The 15,420-nt window shown below is 49.5% G+C and overlaps 1 protein-coding gene across 1 annotated transcript in view; it reads right to left on the bottom strand.

The window, feature by feature from the left end:
- Disc1 (DISC1 scaffold protein) overlaps window positions 1-15,420 on the bottom strand; it is a 165,328-nt gene that overhangs the window by 136,228 nt on the left and 13,680 nt on the right. Inside the window, exons 2-3 of the mRNA XM_026778672.1 lie at window positions 3,132-4,111; window positions 1,286-1,355 (exon numbers count right to left, since the gene is read on the bottom strand). Of these exons, the coding sequence (XP_026634473.1) occupies window positions 1,286-1,355; window positions 3,132-4,111 (1,050 nt within the window). The remainder of the gene's footprint in view (window positions 1-1,285; window positions 1,356-3,131; window positions 4,112-15,420) is intronic.

Raw genomic sequence — 15,420 nt, 5'->3', positions numbered from 1 at the left:
AACCAGGGCTGCAGTAGTGGGGCATCAGAACCAGGGCTGCAGTAGTGGGGCATCAGAACCAGGGCTGCAGTAGTGGGGCATCAGAACCAGGGCTGTCTTTCACAGACACAAAGTACCAATGAGTCCAGACCCAGGAAAAGCTGGCTTCTCTTCTACCCACGGTGTAGCATGGACCCCAGGGGCTACCACGGAAGGTACTTCTGCCTCATAGCTTCTGCTCCCTCTGACCCTCATCCTTCACCCAGCACTGTGTGAAATCTGACGGCCTGCGGATGGAGGCAGAGGAGAACCTGAAAAACCCCGGCTTCATCATCAAGTCCTCTCACCCCCTGAGGGGCAGCTCAGAGGCACACACAGTCAGGACACTGTGCACCTCTGTTCCTGGGAGGAACTGTCCCTCACAGATTCCAACATGGTCCTGATTCCAATGGCTCAAGGCACAGTCGATGGAGTAACAGAAACAGGCCAAGTGGCCGCAGCCTACACATTGAGCTAACACTTCCGGAGAATCCTCAGCTCTGTATTACACTTCTCAGCCAGTCCTGAACCCTAAAGCAGGCCACCAACTGGAGTATCTGTCAACCCCACGGTTGTCTGGAGGATTGTTAAGTTAGTCTAAGCCCTCTCCCTTACCACCACCCCCCACACACAGCAGAGTTATTTAGGCTCCTTTCAAATCACCCACCCCTAAAACCTCCCCTTCTCCATCCATCTGTGCCCAGTCATAACCCCTCTTTCTGCCTCAACTCCTGTTCGGCTCCTCATTGGCCTCTCTCTGACCGGCCCCACTCTCTCTTGGCCTCATATTATAACTTGTCCTTCTCTTGGATATTTTTGACCATGAGGGGTTTCATTGGCACTGTCTGCCATCTCCTAAATGCATCTCTAGCTCATCCTAGAGAGCATGAAGCCAGAAGGCCCCATAACGATGCCATCACCAACATCCGGCACCTTTTCCCCCCACACCCCCGCTGTCCCCATGGGTGCCCAGTTGGTATAGTTCATGGATCTGTACGTCACTGGCAGGCAGGTGATGAGTTAGTTTGTTTCCTACAGAGCAGATCCTCACCTGTTCCTGGCCAATCGGAAAGTTCAGCCTACCATCGAGTGGTTGAAATCCCTAAACCAACAGGGTGGCAGGCTAGCCGGCTGTCCCAGAGCAGAAACTCCCTAAAGAGTCAACCACACAGCTCCCAGAGCGAAGGAGGCAGAATCCGAGAAGGGGAGGAAGGAAGACAGGTGTCAGGGAGAAAGACGAAAGGTCTACAAACAGATGCGAACTCACCCTTATCGTAATCACCAGCCTCAATCGCTTTTTCTTGAAGTGTCTGAAGCTTTAAACTTAAGGAAGTGACCTGTGTTGGTTTGAAGGGGAAACATGAGACATAAATTACACATAAGAAATTACACAGAAGAGATAAATTACGAATAAATTCCAGTACGTTCATCTTGTGAAATCTAGGAGCGCATAAGAGCTATTCAAAACTGGGCTGTCCTGATGGCTTGAGGGTGAAGGCCCTGGCTTCAGCCTGAGGAAGTTGATCCCCAAGACCTACACAGTGGAAATGGAGACCCGACTTCCACAAGCTCTTCTCTAACCTCTATGAAAGTACCATGACGCCCACATGCACATAAATAGAAAATCTAATAAGGAAATTAAAATAAAAGCAGTGCCATTTTTAGAAGGAAAACTATTCTAAAAGTAAACTTCTATTCAAACTATTTTTTAAAACCACATAAATATAAAGTTTTCCAATGCCAAATGTGTGTTTCTTTTTTAAAAAAACAAAAGTTACTTGAACAAAAATCATAATTTAAACATGATTCCCCAGAAATACTTAGAATGCTACAAATGCCACAAAGCTATGCCATTATCAGCAGGAAGAGCTATGTGGATAGAAGGAACACAGCCTGAAGGCCAAATGGCCTCTGTTCTAACCCTCAGAGCACAGCCATGAAGGTAAACATGGGAACTCAAAGAGCAGCCAAGGGGAGCCAGGCATGGACCACAGCGGTCTCCAGGCCAGCCCAGGAAGGTCTGCAGCCCTACTTGAAGGTGCTGCCTTGGGCTGGACTTGTAACTCAGTGGTAGGCACCTAGCATGCACAAGGCCCTAGTTCTCTCCCCAGCACAGGAAGCATAGAATGAGGAGAAGAAAGGAAGGATGCGGACGTCGAGAACCACCAGCAGCCACGCCTTCTCTCCCAGAACAACTTCCTAAGGGGCTGCGGTTGGTACATGCCCTGAACACTGAAGCTGGGCACTGAAGAGATGGCTCGGTCAGTAAAGCTCTTGCCTTGAAAGTGTAAGACCTGAGCTCAATGCTCAGAACCCACACAAGCATAGTGACGCATGCCTGGGACCCCAGCTCTGGGGAGGAGGAGACAGGAGAATCCCCGAGACTCGCTGACCTAAACAGTGCACTCAGCACAGTGACGGGACGTTAAGACGACACCCAAGGTTGTCCTCCCCAACCTACACACACACACACACACATTGTATGAGTGCATGTAGGCACACATATGCACACACACAAGCACATGTTCACACCAAAATAAAACAGTTTCTTTGTAGGAGGGACTCACACAGCCTTTCAGGCAAGTGAAGCAAAGCAGGGGAGGATGGGGCCCATTCCACGCTTTGCAAACTTGAGCTGACGGCCTCCCTTACCCTCCCAGAGCCGTACTTTATCACCTCTGTTTACTGCGTGGTCAGGGGAGATAACAACCTGAAGAAGTCTGCTCTCCCCTTCCACCCTGCGGGTCCTGGGGGTCAAACTCTGGTTGCCAGGCTTGGCAGCAAGTGCCTTTACCCACCAAGCCATCTTGCCAGCCCCCATTTTCCTATTTCACAGCAGAGCTAAACCAAACAAACCGCACTGCAGGTCAGAGGTTGCGGAGAAGCGTAGGCCCAGTCAGCGAGTCCATGCCAGCACCTAAGCCACACAGACAGAGAACAGAGGGCAGAGCATCCATGCTCAGAAGCAGAGGAGACAGAAGGGCCACCACATCCTTTCAGCCAGCCATCCCAGGAGCCACTGCCGCTTCCAGGAACAGCACTCGATCAGCCGCCCTACCTCCTGCCTCCACCCAGTCCTGAGTAGGAGTACCAGTCTCCTGAAGGGCACACACCTCCAGCTGCCTGCGGTTGATCAGTAGATGGTCCTGTAGCCTGGGCTCCCATTCGCTGAGCAAAGCATCCCATCCTCGGGTACCTGCCCAGCCATTGCCCTGGCCGCCCCACCCACCAACTGAGGATGAAACCTGGGAAGACAAGCCAGTGTCCAAGGAAGAGACTATGCCACATTCTGGCTTGCTGTCGCTCCCTGTGACCTGATCCAAGTCCACTGAGCCTGGGGTAGCTTGAAGATTGAAGGTCCAGAGGCGTCGAGGGTCCTCATGGGATCTGTCTGAGCTGGACGCTTCAGCCGCCATCTCTTGGGGGCTCTGATGAAGGGATTCAGTGTCTCTGGATGGTAGGCAACCTTCTGCTTCTCCACGTTCCCCAGCAACACCGAGGGAGAGTCGGATGAAGCTGAAGCAGGAAGTAAAGGTGTCTTGGGAGCCAGGAAGAGCTGGGATATCAGCCGGGCCATTCAGCTCTGGTGCTGCCAGAGGTTTCACAGTCTCCAGGCCCTTTGATCCCTTGTTCCAGGCTACACCAAGGCTGGGTGCCAGGGACTTAGAGCTGTCCGAAGATAAAATGTCTTGACAACATCCATTGCCCCCAGGCCTACATGGCCTGGTCAGCTTCTCAGGTAGCTTGTTGCCATTTCTGGAATGAACCCCAAAGTATACTGATGTTTCTTTCATAGAGTTCTGGGCTGGGTGCAGGTGACCCACAGAGGCCACAGCGGGGACAAGCGAGCTCTTGAGCAAAGGGCTGCCCACCACCTGACAGCACCCGCTGGGGCTGGGGCCACACAGTCCAGCCTTGGGCTGTGAGTAGTGGGACTCCTGGCCTGTCGGCCCTGATGAGATCTGGCATGGCATGCCCACTGCTGGAGAGGGGAACCCGATCCCAGGGCCGGCTGTGCTTCTCATGTAGCCTGGTCTCCGAGTCAGCCGTCGCCTCGGAGGGGCTGCTTCAGGCGGAGAGCCATGCCCATTGTCTGAGAAGAGAAGAGAAAACTACATGTTATTGACTCAGCAGAAACTGCATGTGGAGGACATGCTAGACACACATGTCATCTGTGAGTACACCTGTCAAAGACACAGCATGAAAACTCTTATGGTCCCAATCCAGGCATAGTGGGACACACCCCTAATACCAGTGTTTGGGACGTGAAGGCAGAAAGATCAGGAAATCAAGGTCGTTCTCACCAGCACGACACCCTGCCTTAAAAAAAAAAAAAATTAAAGGAAGTTGGTGCTCCTCTGCTGATGCCCAGCTAGGCCCAGCATCCCCACCCTTGGTTGGCAGAGAAGCAGGCCTGCTGTATGTCTAACAGTATGCCAGTGCAGGTCCTGGGGGCTCAGCCAATGGTACAACAGCATGTGCATTCCAGAGAGGGCTTGGAAAGCCAAACATCCGACTCCAAGACATCATCACAGGACTCCATCGTTCCTTCCCGTCACTAAGGGACGATGCTGGGGTTTTCACCGTCCAATTACCCATGCCCCCACTTTCCCCATGCAATCCTGAGGCCTTGGTGGCTGGCTGCGGTACAAGGCTGCCCAATCTTACCTCACACAGAAAACCACTGGGGCAGGGGCCTCCCCTGGCTCCCCTGAAGAAACAGAAACAACAGCAAATGTGAGACCAGACCCCACTGTCTGGTCCAATCTGACCACGCCACCTGCTGACTGCGTGACCTTCCACAAGCTCTTCAAGTCCCCTGTGCTCAGTTTCCTCCTCAGTAAAGGGTGGGGGTACAGAAGGGCCCCTTGTGGAAGGTTTCTGTCAGTACTGGTGTAAACAGTTTAGAACAGGGTCGGAAACACGTGGGCATGATAAAAATGTTAGTTGCAGGCCTGGGGAGATGGCTCGGCGGGGAAAGTATGCTGTGCAAGCATGAGAACCCAAGTTCAAATCCCCAGAACCTAGGTAAAAGTTGTCAAGCATGACGGCACATGCTTGAAATCCTGGTGCTGAGGAGGCAGAGAAATGAAGATTCGTGAAGTTCACTGACCAGCCAGTGTAGCCAAAATGATGAGCTATTGCTCCAATCACAGACTCTGCCTCAAAAATTAAAGATGAGGGCTGGTCCTTCGGGTGGTCACCCTCCCAGGATGGGAGCCCCACCAGGGCTATGGAATACAAGAGGGAACAGAGGGAGTCCCAGGAGAACAGCTGTCCCTCCCATCCCCTGTAAAACTGGCAAGAGATTTGCTAAAGAGCCAGGAATCCAAGTTACAGAGAACACTGAGCTCTGGTTGCAGTGACCAATGGAAAATGCTGACAGCTTCACATCCTGAACAATGAGCCCTGTGAAACTATATTAAAAGACTTCCAATTATTTTGTAACCCAAATACTATCACCTACGTAATTCTCACGTTGTTCAAAGGTGGCGCTAAATAGAGAATAACTTTCCAAATGCCTCGTGTGGTCTTTTCTGTGTTGCCCTCCTGGGGTCCTGAGGCCACAAACACCGGTTGCTCTAGCCAGGGCCATGCAATCCTGGAGAGCCACAGGCCTACTGCCCACAGGTTAAGGACAGACAAAGAAAAGTGTCTACCTGGCTAGGGGCATGACTTCATGATAACACATCTGCCTATCACGTAAGAGGCCCTGGATTCTAGCTCTGTTAGCAGCCACACACACACACACACACACACACGTCACACACAATGGGACACAGATGGACCTCACTCCTGCAGCTAACTACAGGCTCATATGTCCCATCTCCTGTGGAGGTGACCACAGGTGTTTATTCTAATGCTCAGGTGCTAGACGGTAGAAGATTGGACAGAGGCACTGACATCCAGGCCTGGAAGGAACTTCTGGAATGAGCTAGAAGGAGCAGAAGAAACCTCTGCAGGGTCCAGATCAGGTTGCTAGGAAGATTTCTAGCCTTCCACAACCAAAGTGTGCAAATCCCACCCCCATGCTCTCCACACACACACACACACACACACAATTTTATTTTTCTTCCTTTTATTTTTTTTTTATCTTTTTGTTTCTGCTTTTGTTTGTTTCACTTTTTTTTTCCCTCAGAGTCTTTGTTCCCTCTGGGACCACAAATCAGTTCTCACTCATATATCCTTCCTGAAACATGACCTCATGGGTTTGTTCTGGCCGCTGCTGAGGAAGGGCTGCGAGATGGCTCAGCTGGAGAAGGTCACACTTCCTCCTCACTGAGCACAGTCAGCTCTGGAAAGAGGCTCAGTCAGACAGGAAGGAAAGCAAGGCAGCACCAGGGTAAGGCCCAAAGTGAGGGCGCCGTAGAGTGGCCAGGAAACAGATGTGATGGCCCTGCTCTAGAAAAGACAGGGATGACTTCATTCTGCCCAGCTGACCTAGGAATAGCTGAGCCAGGAGAGAGGCCTAGAGCAGCCCCCTGCTCCAGAAGATACGGAGGATTCTGGGGAGCAAAGCACAGAACCTCACCTCCCCCACCCAGCCCCATGGCTCTAAGATTGAAGGGAAGGGACAGACAAGTGCTTGAGACCAGTCTAGATGTCAAAGGGCCTCTCTGGCCCAACAAGCCCCTGAAAAGCCTGGCTGGGAAAATGCTGGGAGAGGGAGTTGGGCAATTGGGGGAGGAGGCAGGTTCTCAAGGAGGCCACTTACAATCCAAGAACTAACGCTTCACCCAGAGAGCCTCAAAAAGCAGCCACTGCTCAGTCCAGATGAATCCGAGAGCAGCGGGAGGCTGCGCCTGTGTGACTGAAGCAATGTCAGATGCTTTAAGAGAACACTGGGGGCAAGAAACAGAGTTGGTCACAATTCCTGGCCTGAAGGAGCTCTGCTCCTGGTGGCAAGCACGGCTGACTATCTTCTTCTCCACCTATTCTGAGTTTGTGGCCACACAGAAAAGCCCTTACCTGACTACAAAATCTAAAACCAATAATGATAGAATTAGATTAATATTTCTTCCTCAGTTGCCCTGAGAAAGGGAACTTCAGCTTGTGGCCAAGGTTCTCATTGTCCTGGCATGAGGGCTGTGTCCACACTATCTCAACACAAACCCCTGGGACCAGAGAGGAGGGAGATGCTGAGCTTGGTGGAAAGTGGGGACGGACACACGTGCACTGACTGTCCCTTCAGACACGGATGAAGCGCATTGGACTTTTGGGAAAGGGGGCCAAACATTAATGCCATGATGAGTTGTTCAGTGAGAACCTCAAAGTGACAAGGAAGACTGAGGCCTAGTCTAGAAGCCTGCTCTTCCCACCTTGCTACCAGCACAGCATGAAGCCGCCGGACAGATGACTGAGCAGTGAAGAAGGCACGCTGCAGGCCTGGAGAGATGGCTCAGTGGTTAAGAGCACTGGATGTCCTTCCAGAGGACTCGGGTTCAATCCCCAGCACCCACACAGTAGCTCACGATTGTAACTCCAGTCCCAAAGGATCCACTGACCTCTTCTAGACTCTGGGACTCATCGGTGCACAACCCCACACGCACCACACATATCCACATTATTTTAAAAATAATAAAGGTAAATGATATTATAGCACAGAAATACTACAGATAAAATAGCCAGCTTTTCTGCCATCGCCAAACCTGCAAACGAGCACACATGCACATCATCACATGAGCACCAGGGAGGGGAAGTGTGATGGCCGCTCTTGGTTGTCAACTTGACTGTGCCTGAATTAACCAAAACCCACACTTATGGACACAGCCGTGAAGGGTTTCTCTAATCCATCACCTCCTGGTGGTGATCACCTCCTCTAAATCCTCTAAATCGATCACCTCCTGCTTGCCCTCCTCACACTGCCAGTTTATTCCTTCACGCAATTAAAGCCTATTTCTTCTGGATTCCGACACATGCTGAAGGCCATCTGTAAGACACCCAGCCTTGTGGACTGAACAACTATGGAATTCTTAGACTTTGCATTGGGAGCCAGCCAGGGTTGAGCTGGTCATTCTAATACAGCCCGTTTTATATAGAGAGAATCATTCTATCGGTTCTGTTTCTCTAGAGAACCCTTACTGATATAGTAACCAACGGAAATTTCTAGAACGGAGACAGAAATGAGACTGTCACACTCTCCTCTCTTTGTTCCTAGAAATGTCCACCAAAATGTCTAAGAGTAAAATCTAGTTCATTGTTACTCACTAACTCCCAACAGGATATTTTGAAAAATATGAGCTTGGAATTTTGCCTTTCCTATTCCTCTCTGAGGCTTCAAATTATGTTCTCCAGGATATATTCAATAATTTTTATTATGCTAACATATACACACAAAGTTGACCGTTCTTACCATGTGTGAGTGCTGAATTCAGTGGCATTGGGGACATTCACAGTGGTGTCCAGCCATCACTCAAACATCCACCCAGACTGAAACATTGGCCCCACCAAAGCCTGGCACCCCCTGCCCCTCTCCCAGACTCCAGTGAACACCATTCTACTTTCTGTCAGTACAATTTTATTGACTCATCAGCCAGAGCGAAAGCCTGTTCTAGAGCTGGAAGTCCATCTGGAAGCCCGTTTTCCCTGACATGAGGCTCCTCCAGGGAAATCCCAGTCCCTTGGGGACCATTATCCCAATACTCTGATAGCCGAGGAGGCGGGCACGAGAGTCTCTTTAGAACATCTCTGCTCCTCCAGGACAGTTATTAGAGTGCCCCATGATGGGATCTCACGGACCCTTGGTCCCCGCCCTCCCCTAAGCAAGAGCTTCCCAACTCGGATCTACCTTTCTGGGTCTGGCTTCCTGCCCTTTTCAGACTTGGAGCGCTGGCTAAAGCAAGTGGCAGTCAAGGTTATAAGTACACCATGGGTGTCAGCTCGCAGTCCCTTAAAAAAAGCCACGCCCATCTTGCAGATTTTGCAAGACTGACTGGCTAGAGCCTTGTGACTGTGGAGAGTTGGAATGTTACCAGTCCATAGCCAAAATCATCCTGGGCTATCATTAGTCCCCTTAATAACTATTCACTAACCACTCTATGCTTGATCTAACATCCTCTCTTATCAGGTAAAACCTTTTTAATGCATTAACCTAGAATATCATTAGGTTTCACCAGACAAAAGCTAAGGCATCATCAGACAGCATTTGAGACCTACAGCAGAAACCTCCCGGGCTTATCTGCAGTCCCCACCCCCTTTTCTGATCAACACCTTGATGTATAATTTTTTGTGGGAGAGTTTTGTGACTATAAAAATCATGTAGCCTCTTCTACAACAGAACGTATCCTGCATGGCAACTCGAATCCATGTTTCCTGGCCATGGTCACGCATGTGTCAGAATAAACGTTTACTCCTTTCGCAGTGAGCGCTGTGTTTTGCCTCAACACGGGCGCACTCCAGTGTTTACCAGGCAGCCTCTCTCTGCTGAGCTATTAATTCTCATAAATGGTTGTCTTTTTCTGTGCATGTAAAGTGCTACTCAGGAAATCCAGCCTCCATCTGAACCCCCTCAAGAATGCTGCGGGCTACAGATGGGTGTCTCTAATGAATCTTTTAACTGCTGCCCTAATGAAATATGGATGAACCAGAAGGAGCCCTCTCTGTTGCTCTTATCTCAAAACAACTCAGCAACTTGGGTTTCTGGCCATATGTTTGTGCAGCAAAGAGGAGCACGTTCCTGAATCCAACATAACAAAGGAGTTTGTGCACGCGTCATCTGCAAAGTTCTTAGCTTCCTTTCCAATGCCACGCTTTCGGCAGGAGCTCATTTCCAGGCCTCTCTAAATGCCCCACTTCGCGTGCCAACTTGGATATGCGTTTATTAACAAATTGATTCCAAATTATCCGCGTGGCACACGGAAAGTCTTCCCTGGAGACTGGAGCGCCCTTCAAGCAAGCCCCTACTTTGTACTTCATAATACTCAGAATGTAAGCCCACATCAAAGGCTTATGCCGATCTTAATGACTGACCCAAAAGTCTACATGACAATCTCGCACAGTCCTGCCATGAAAGAGTGTGTGCGCACGTGCATGTGTGTGTATATGTGCATTGTGTGTACATGCATGCATGTGTGTTGTGCATGCGTATATGCATGCATGTTGTGTGTGTGTGGTGGGGAGGCTTGATGATTTTTCCCCATGCCAGCTCTGGACCCTGGTGCAGGCACATGAGGACAGTAGAAGGAATCAGAACTGCATGATGACAGGCTGATGGGACATTTGTACAGTCCTGGGTTGTAGCAGCTTGCCTCGCGTGGGAGCTGTAACTGCCATCTGAGATGAGACATAATACAATTAATTGTCTATTACAACTGTGGGAACACAGTCCAAAAATGGAGTTAGTTGTGCAAGAGAAATTCTGAGTGCTTGTAAGAAAAATGCAAGCAAACAAGACAGACCTGGTGACCTCAGCTTCTTCGAAGCACAGAATTGTTCTTAGAATGTGTTTATGTGCTCCTCCCAGGTGTAGCAGACAGGAGCGCATTCACTTCCGCTGTTGTTATCCCCATGACTCTAAGGGAAAGCATATTTAGGCCATGTGCAGTTTGTCCACGTGACTGGACACGTCTTAACCCTCAGAGTTTGGCCTGGTACTCTGAATAAAGTTGACTATTGCATGAGACTTTAATCTGCTTCATTTTAGGCCCTGCTCTCCCAGGTTCACGATGCCAACTAGAGTGGTTAAAATACAACCTCTTTTTTTTTAATCTTTTATTTATTTAGTATGCATACAATATTCTGTCTGTATGTCTGCAGGCCAGAAGAAGGCACCAGACCTCATTACAGATGGTTTTTTTAAAAAATATTTATTTATTTATTTATTTATTTATTTATTATGTATACAATATTCTGTCTGTGTGTATGACTGCAGGCCAGAAGAGGGCACCAGACCCCATTACAGATGGTTGTGAGCCACCATGTGGTTGCCGGGAATTGAACTCAGGACCTTTGGAAGAGCAGGCAATGCTCTTAACCACTGAGCCATCTCTCCAGCCCCAAAATACAACCTCTTGATTTTTCTGGAAAACTTCTCTGGTGCTCAGTCACCAAGAAGACTCAGTGAGCAAAGGTGCTTGCTGCGTTTGACACCCTGAGTTCAATCCCTGGGACCCCCCTAGAGAGACCTGACTCTAATAGGCCTGCCATGGCATGTACAGGCACTCACACAAATGAATGTAACAACAAATGTTTTTACCTTCTCTAGTCTCGCTGATACTGAAACTCCACGTGTGCTTTGACATCTGCATGCTGTCAGTGTTTTTCTCGCTGTGTCGACTCTGCACAGCTGAGCACAGAACTCAGGGTCTCGTGTGTGCCAGGCAAACACTCTACCACTGACCTACGTGCACAGGCCCCTTTCATCTTTTGTAAATTTTTGAGACAAGTTCTCATACATGGTTCAAGTTGAACTTGCTCTGTGGCCCAGACAAGCCTTGAATTTATAATCCTCCTGCCTCAGCCTCCCAAGTAGCTGGGATAACTACCCGTCGATGCTTAGCTTCCACGTTCTTCCACATGTTGAGAGAACATACTCACTAAGCAGAATAGCTCCGGTCTGTCTGATCTGAACACCATCAGCTTTTGGAAATGATGATACTGAGGTAGGGGGCTGGACTTCAGTTAACCTGCTCCTCGACGATGAAGAGTTTGTTTCAATGGATAAATACCTATGGAAAGCGGCAGCAGGGGCACTCGAGGTGTTCAAGAGTCAATTCCTCAAGAACTCATTTATATTCAAACCAAGCACATGAGTTGCTAGGAAATCTTGGGTTTCCTTGTCTTTATGATGCTTCCACGTGCTGGAATCTTGAAGAAAGCAGTAAATTTTTACACAGAGTAGGTGTGTGAGGATGCCTCAGTGTCTAAACATCTGAAGAGGGCCTTGGATACAACCGTCTGTTTCCACACAGTAGAAAGCACAAACATCTCCACCCAGCTCCTCCCGCAAGCTTCAGTACCCACAGCAGCAGGGTTTATGATGGTTAAATTATTTAAATGAGATGCCAGTGTCTCTTGCAGTCACTGCCGTCAGACAGATATTACATAAACTCTCAGATCAGGGCCATCTGCCAGAGTGGGCTGAGAGCCAGAGCTGCTGGCTGCTCCCCGAGGGCTGGGATTCAGAATGTGTCAGTGGCTTGCAAGCCGACATCACATCCAGGTGCAGACCTGAATGACGCCAGGTGACCTGGCAGGTTGAGAATCAAAGGGACAAGTGCCTGAGCAGTGCGAGGCTAAGCTTGCCAGGAAGGGAGTGAGCCTTAGGGCAGAGGTCAGTGGGCCAGGAAGAGAAGCAGTATCCAATTGGCACACACTGCCTCGCTCTGTGGCATCTGGGTCGCTTGTGGGGAATGGTCCCAAACATCGTCTCTCCATGAGGATGAAACGCTGAGCACCCTAAACTTCCAGAAGACAGAGCAATGTCATCCAGAGTTCTAAGGTCAAACTGGATTTATACCAACCCTGACCCCTCACAAAGGTACCTCTTCTCCCAGCCTTGATTTGCTCATCTGCGGAAAGCTAATCCTGCTGACTTTCTTGGGAGAGAATTAGAAAGATGTGGGGATCATGAGTTCATCTTCCCCAGAGATCCACTTGTCCACGCTGCCTTCCCCAGTGTGGAGATGATTTTACGCATGTCTCCACGGTGCAGACAGTTCTCCACTTGCTGGGCTGACTCTTGCCACCTTCCTGTGGTTCCTGAGGCACAAACCACAAATTCATCCTCTTTGAACTTCCTGTGTCCAGTTCCATGCTGGCCAGTGGGCTCTGTGAGCCCTTTGTCCTTAGACAATGGTGGTTTTCTAATTTGAGATCCTCCTCCAGTCTGCCTTCCTGAGGCCTCTCTAGGCACCTCTGATCCCAGCTGGAGCTCTGGCGGGGGCAGAGGAGGCATTCTAAAGAGACGTGCATGTCCTGACTCCACGCTGTGGACGACAGAGGCCTCTGCTGGGAAAGGAGACAATGGAGGCCACCTGTGGTCCACTCAGCTCTCCCACTCTGTGCCATGGTCATGTGTGCTCAGATACACATACATGTGCATATGGAAGTCAGACAGCCTTGGCCTGAGGAACACCTGTTCCTCGGGTGCTGACCATCTAGTTCATATTAAACACCTGCCGTTGGCCCAGAACTTGACAAATAGGCTGGGCTTGCTGGCCAGTGGGCCCCAGGGATCCTCTCTCTTCGCCTCCCGAACACTGGGATTACAGGCATGTACCACCATTTACACCTTTTTTTTTTTTTTATAAGATTAGACTTTTATTGCCATTATTTTTGGTTTTTGAGACAGGGTTTCTCTGTGGTTTTGGAGCCTGTCCTGGAACTAGCTCTGTAGACAGGCTGGTCTCGAACTCACAGAGATCCGCCTGCCTCTGCCTCCCGAGTGCTGGGATTAAAGGCTTGCACCACCACCGCCTGGCCATTTACACCTTTTTTATATGTGGGTTTTAGGGAATAACTCAAGTCCCTGTGCTGGCACTCTGCCCACTACGCTATCTCCCCAGCCCCAATGATATTCTTTGCACAGAGTCCGCACGGGCTGTGTACAGCCTACCAAGGTTCTCAGCTCCTTGTCATCAACAGCATCTTCTAAAGAAAGATTTCTGTTCCTATCCTTACAACTGGAATCCTCTAATCGGCTTTGTTTTAAATCCACCAATTTGGAGATTATACTCACGGGCACATTTTCAATTACCCAGCTTATCTTGGGAGAGAACCAGAAAGGATTAAACCTTTCCAGCCTCCAAGAGAGCCCCTGGTGACAGCGGAGGGGATGTGTGGGTGGGAACAGGGACTGGGTAGACACAGAAGGACTCGAGGATGTTGCACCTTCCCTAGGCCCATGGCTCATCTCAGGGTTGGTTCCAGCAGGTTCGTCTTGTCAGGCTCTGTCAGTGCCTGCATAGGTTTGCTGAGCTCTGCTCCTCCACAATGCTCTGTTCCTGGCCACAGAGTGGTGAAGCTGCGTTCCTCACGGGGCTCAGCACTGGGATGGGTCTTATGTGGACCAACAGTCTCCAGTGTACCACAGAGATCTGAGGCCACTGGGGCAGGCTGCACACAGCTGGTCACCAGGCATGCAGAATATCAGTGGTTCCCATGTGCCCCAGCTTTTCTTCATGTTTTTTTTTCTTCATGTGTAGATGGGACAGTCCAAGGAGAGACATACTGGGAACTAACTGCCAAGTGCTATGGGAATGAGAAGTTCCACAGGTGTACCCAAAGGCTTCTGGAGCAAATACTATCACAGAAATAAGCCAGTAACTGCCTTCATCACTCAGCCCTTAGTAACACAGCCATATATATATATATTATATATATGAATAATCTGGGGGAAGGGGTATATATGTATATATAGATAGATACATATATGAAATATATATATTTCTGTATATGTAGAAATCCATGTATGCGCCTATTAAGCAACAAACAAGGTCTACATTCTTAATATGTCACTTGGTCTGACTCAAAAACTAATGGGGGGGGGCTGGAGAGATGGCTCAGAGGTTAAGAGCGCTGGCTGCTCTTCCAGAGGTCCTGAGTTCAATTCCCAGCAACCACATGGTGGCTCACAACCATCTATGATGAAATCTGGTGCCCTCTTCTGGTGTGCAGGCATACATGCTGACCGAATGCTGTATACATAAGAAATAAACAAATCTTTAAAAAAAAAACTAATGGGGTAAAAGCCATGATTACCCTGGATTTAATCAAGATCATAGCAGCCTGTTGCAGTTCAGACACTGTCCAGAGTCACAGATGGCTGGACTGTGGAAGGACAGTGAGCCCTCATCAACTCGGCCCTGCATGCAACAGTCCCTGTTCTGAGACAAGGAGCCTGGAGTCAATCCTCACTCCCACAGCTGGCACTGGGCTGCTAAGGAGTCTGGGTGGCCTGTTATTACATTTGCAGATTCTCAGATGGTCCTCAAGGGCTGGGCCGCTACATGGAATGGTAGCTGAATGCATAGACTAGTCCCGCCTCTCACAGTTAGCAGACTGCCAAAAACTAGAAAAACCTAAAGCCAGGTGTGGGAGCACACATCTGTAATCACAGATGCTCCATGGTCTGAGGCAGGAGGATTGCGAGTTTGAAGCAGGCCAGGATTACACTGTAAGGTAGAGAAGGAGATAAGGGGAAGGGAGGGGGGATGAGAGCAGAAGGGAGGGCGAAAACATAGCTGTCCATCGTAGGCAGGAGAGCCAGTGAAAATGTTCATCTCCAGAGCTCTTGACAGTTGGCGGCGCACCGCTGTTTGTCCTGTCCCATTTAAACATGAAAAAAAGCTGAAGTGCAGAGGCAAAGGAGGGGGCAGCAGTAGGGTCTCTAAATAGAACCCTCAGAATTTGAAAACATGTTCAAGTCCACTGAGTTCAAGCAGAGGCTCCTACTGAACTGTC

The sequence above is a fragment of the Microtus ochrogaster genome, chromosome 4 (genome assembly GCF_000317375.1).
Source record: "Microtus ochrogaster isolate Prairie Vole_2 chromosome 4, MicOch1.0, whole genome shotgun sequence".
Lineage (NCBI taxonomy): Eukaryota > Metazoa > Chordata > Mammalia > Rodentia > Cricetidae > Microtus > Microtus ochrogaster.
This window is presented reverse-complemented; position numbering and strand designations above follow the sequence as displayed.